This window comes from Borostomias antarcticus (genome assembly GCF_949987555.1).
Source record: "Borostomias antarcticus genome assembly, chromosome: 5".
Classification (NCBI taxonomy): Eukaryota; Metazoa; Chordata; class Actinopteri; order Stomiiformes; family Stomiidae; genus Borostomias; species Borostomias antarcticus.
This window is the reverse complement of record NC_140238.1, coordinates 27,221,610-27,226,893: the sequence shown is the minus strand read 5'-3', so window position 1 is coordinate 27,226,893 and position 5,284 is coordinate 27,221,610. Positions and strand designations below refer to the sequence as shown.

The 5,284-nt window shown below is 43.0% G+C and overlaps 1 protein-coding gene across 1 annotated transcript; it reads left to right on the top strand.

Annotated features, from left to right (window-relative positions):
- Window positions 1–975: 975 nt before the first annotated feature.
- On the top strand, window positions 976–2,680 carry LOC311309496 (complement C1q tumor necrosis factor-related protein 1-like; the record flags this gene model as incomplete). Its single annotated transcript, XM_084438814.1, has 2 exons — window positions 976–1,186; window positions 2,133–2,680. 2 exons carry the CDS (start codon window positions 976–978, stop codon window positions 2,678–2,680), a joined length of 759 nt encoding a protein of 252 aa, XP_084294940.1.
- Window positions 2,681–5,284: the final 2,604 nt, after the last annotated feature.

Below are 5,284 nucleotides of genomic sequence, written 5' to 3'. Positions count from 1 at the left end.
GGCCTTGGCTGAGGGGCACTGTTCTGTTGTAGATTCGCACAAGTGAACGTTGCCACTGCTGGTGTGAGAGGTGTCAAACATTACTGCTTGAGTGATTTGCTGTTAAAAGCACTGTTTCTCATGACAGCAATCCTAGGTGTGATTTATGATGCTCACAGCCACAGTCCCTGCCCATAATCACTGGCCTGTATGAAATCTCTCTGCTTTTGGTTTCTGGATGAGAGAAACTCTGTTTTTGCTGGACCATTGGAGCCATATGAGCTCTGTGATTGGTCTCTCTGATTGGTTAATGGTTATTTCTATTCTGCTGCAGTATGGTGGCGTTGTATTGGCTAGGGACAGTATAGGGGCAGTAGTTTTGAAGGGATTGTACAGACAGTAGTTTTTAACTTCATTTATACAGCGCATTTCATAAACAAAGGCAACACAATGCGCTTCACAGAAGGAAAGGGCAGGAGAATGTGCAGATCAATCAATCAATCAATCAATCAAAGCTTTATTTGTATAGTGCATTTCATACCCAGAGGCAACACAATGCGCTTCTCCTACAGTGCCTCTATTTTTTCAGAGGGAAGTAAACAACCAGTTCATCCATTAGAGCCAACATAATGTGAATCTCTGAGCCAAAGACATCAGTGGTCACCTGACACTGCAGTTCTGGTTCTAGTTATCCATTCCCAACTCCCCTATCCTCTCCAGGCTAGTAAATGTTTTCTCTGGAACAAGACTTCTTTCCACTGTAAGGGAACACCACAGGGACATGTCATCATTTAGTTTCTAAGAATGCAAAAGCTTTTCCAGTATCATAGTTCATTCTTGCTCACTATGTGTCTTTTCTAGTATACTTTTCTAAATGGCACCTATAGTGGTCATTATAATCTCTTCAGTTCAATAGTGAGAATGAAGGGGTTCTTAATGACAACCTGCCTTTCTAGCATTCAACCTTTGACCTTATTCCTCCTCCTAGGTACAATCATGTTTCACTGCCTCCTCCTGCTCCCCCTTCTCCTCTCCCTCCCTGTGGTGGTCCCTGTTCCTCCTTCTGGTGCCCACCCTGCTCCCTGCCGCCGATGCTGTGACCACATGGAGCCACTAGAGGGCCCCCCTACCCAGACCCAAACCCAGACCGTGAACCCCAGCCAGACGCCTGAGATCCGCACCTACATCAACATGACCATCCTCAAAGGTGGGTTTCCACTTCCCAGATGCCCCTGATTGTAAATAAATAATTCCATATTATGTTGCTCTGTTCCAGCATGAGCACACCAGATTAAACGAATGACAGGTTGGTTAAATCATAGGAATGATGTGATAGTATAAAAATGTGCAACACACTCTATTCAGTAAAGTCAAATGTAAGACGATCCATATAATCCCCTGCTCTGTAAGATAATAGTGTAAGATTTGTAAGATTGATATAGTTAAATAGGGACATGAAATGAAATGTAAACATGCCAGATTTATCCACTAGGCTAATGTCCATCTGTTGGCCCTGCTCAGCTGACGCTGCAGTGACGTTCCTCTAAATACCTCTTCTGTAGGACCCTCCCTGTGATTGACTCAAAGGCCTGGCTGGACTTGGCAGGTGATGCACTTGTGATTCACCCATTAAGAATGTCTGGCCTTGGGGGTTTAATAAGGCTGCTGTGTTTGATATGCCACAATTCCCCCTCCATCCCTTCAATATTTTCTCGGTCAATAGACTTCGGCCAAGTTTATGAGCGTCTCCACAGACTAAAGGCATTGCTCCCTCAGAGCTCTTTATCCTGGAAGAAAACCTGCTTATGTGGCAGTAAACATGATCACTATAGTTTGTGTGGCTGTTTCTGTGCGAGAGAGCAAGAGAGAGAGAGTAAGGAAAACATTCTGTGGCTTTTTGAATAAAGTGGAAAAACGTCACGTTGAGGTTAAATAGAGTTTAAATAGAAAGTCCTCAGCTCTCATTCACTGAATAGGCAACAATTATGCAGTACGTTCCCATAACATTCCTATGTGTGGAAAGTTATAAGCACAGCAACAAAATTCCCTGTTAGATTCAAACTCAACCCAAGCCACGATGTTAAGCCATTATGTCCAGTCAAGCAGTCTTAGTCAAGATTTCTATACTGCATGTGTTCCATCTTGCCTCACAGGGGACAAGGGGGACCGCGGTGACAGAGGGACGCCAGGTAAAGCTGGCCAGGATGGCCCACCAGGATCCCAGGGCTCCATGGGCCCCAAAGGTACCAAGGGTCAGATCGGCCCCCCTGGGGACCCCTGCAAGACCCAGCACTCTGCCTTCTCTGTGGGCAGACGCAAGTCCCTCCACAGCCTGGAATACTACCAGGCCCTGGTCTTCGACACGGTCTTCGTCAATCTGCATGGGCACTTTGACATGTTCAAGGGCAAGTTCTACTGCTTCGTCCCCGGGATCTACTTCTTCAACGTCAACATCCACACGTGGAACTTTAAGGAGACATACCTGCACATCATGCAGAATGAGCGCGAGCGGGCCATCGTGTACGCGCAGCCCAGCGACAGGTCCATCATGCAGAGCCAGAGTCTGATGCTGGAGCTGGAGCTCAATGACGAGGTGTGGGTGCGGCTGTACAAACGTGAGCGCGAGAACGCCGTCTACAGCGACGACATAGACATCTACATTACCTTCAACGGATACCTCATCAAGCCCGCAGTGGATTAAGGGAATGAAGACAGGAGGGTAGGATGGGGAGGGTGGGAGGAGAGAGGAATGTGGGAGGTCAGAGGTGAAGATGCGGCTACCTCAGCAAGCTCAGTCTGGTTGAAGGGAACCCAGGGATGAGGCTGCTCCTAGGCCAAGGTTCAGTATCACTCACCCACAATTAAGACCTCCGGTTAAACTTGTTCAAACACTGGTTCAAACCTTGTGTGTGTGACTATGAGCCAGCTGAAATACTCAGTCACTGAACTATTTGAACTGCAGGGTTGGTATGTATCAACTATCCAATAATAACACTAAAAAGCCTTCTCCAAACCACTTAAATCAAAATTCCTTGGCAGCATCTCTTTCTGCAAGAGAGTAGAGGCAGGCTTTTGATGCCGTCTATACATTGGAGTATAGAGAAATCATTTAAGAGTTTTGCCTTGGACTTTGTAAAAACAGTCGGAAATTAGAAATACATTTGTGGTACAAAATGTCACCTAATGGCACTTTGCACCTTCAATTTCAATAAGTCTCACATTGAACACACTTGGGGACTATCAGGGCATAGTTTAAGTCAAGTTCAATCCCCACTGTCTTGTTGTAGCCAAATAAAAGTCTACCTGTAAACTTGATACTAAATTATGCTATTTTACAGTTTTTAATATGTGCAATAACATGCTTTAGAGGGGTCTCATTGTAGGCTATCTAATTGTTTGCATGAGTGCTTGTGTTTGGTAGAATATTTGGTACAACATAAGTAAAACAGTCGGTTCACTTACTCTAGACAAATGTACAGTACTTATTGTGTGTCTGCTAAATGACTAAAATGCTTGTGTTTGGTAGAATCATGGTACAGCATAAGTAAAACAGTCAGCTCACTTACCCTAGACAAACTTTGTACTTATTGTATGTCTGCTAAATGACTAAAATGTATTTGTTTTTTTAATAAATAAAAAAAAGTTAAATAAATTGTAAATGCAAACAGAAGCTGAAGATGTGATGAGGAAGGGGAGGAGGTGAGAGGGCTTGGTTTGATCTGGCAACCAACCCCAACATCCAGAGTTAAACCTCAGGAACATTAGATTATAGGACCGTAGACAGCGAGCCAATGACTGTGCTGGGTTGTGAGGTGATAAAATAGTGATGGTTTGGCTGGAGGGATATGTGTTCTACTGCAGTAGTGTGGGTGTGAAACCTGCATGAACACTGTGAGGATATGAGTGTGTACTGCAAGGGACTAGCCTCAACTTGATCTGTTTTGCTGTTCAAGTGTACTTGAATGTCTTGAAGGTATGAAACAAATTGTCTCCAATAGGTGCTGAACTATTTTGTTTTTCGCTGTAATCCAGTAAATGTAAATATGCCACTGGGTGCATAGACGTTGTAATGTGTATGTGAATAAACATATTGACACTGATGCAGTTGAGATGCCATATGATTCTTTTATTGATGACACAAAGTTCCCTTGATAATGTTGACCATATTATTAAATGTTCACAACTTGATTTTCCAGTTGCAGTGCTACTTTCATAACAGATAGTGTAACAGTAGTGACATCAGTCAAGGAGGAAACCTCAACCATTAGTGTAATGCTTTCTTTCAGCCACCAGACCGCAGCATCCTGACATTGTAAACAAGCATTCACATGTAGACTCACATAAAATAATACAAAATCACAACACAGAAGCTTCCATCGCCTGAATCACATAAAATAACACAAGATCACAACACAGAAGCTTCCATCATGCCTGAATCTTTATTTCTCATGAACAAATAAAGCATCACATTTAATACTGAGCTATAGGTATAATGAAATAAATAAATAAACAAACTGTATCCTGCATAAAGTCCTGTAAGTAGGCTTTTCCTCTTACTTTCCTATTACAGTACTGATATCTAGTTTATTTCCAGGTTTGACAACATCGTCAGGTGTAAATGTGGCTTTTTTGAACGTTTATTGACCAATATCACTTACTTTCATGCAGGCAACATTCTGTGCAGTCACACATTTTCTTATCTCTCTAAACGTTCCAAAACAAACAAACGAAACCAAAGGCAATTAAACAATGAGAATTAAACATGTACTCCTAGTCTCTGTGTGGTAACATTTATGGCACAGATCATGACCAAGAAACAACATACAGTACAAATCACACCAGAGGTTCAGTGTGCACAAGCCAATTACAAATCATAGGTAAGGTACTTAGGAAAACACTGAGGACAATCCCTTTAAAAGCACATTGAAATGTACACAGAGGAAACTTTGATCATATAAACAGCATTCGCTAAACTCCACAGAAACGGGCCAATCGATCAAACAGTATATCAAATATACCATGTTTCCATACAGACATAACGGTATGGTGTTCAACCAAAAAATTATGTAATTTTACAAAAATACCTTTACTATGTAAACTTTGTTTCCAAACCAAAGGCACTGTCTCCTCCCCAGCCCACAACCCCGATAACCTGGCCTGGCTGATACAGAAACCTGACCCTGCCTGACCCAAACATGACCGACCATTAACCCCTACCCTGACCCCAACCCAACCCTGACCCCAGCACCAACTCAGCATGACCCAACCAGTTCCCTAACATTAACCCAACCCCATCTCAAGGCAA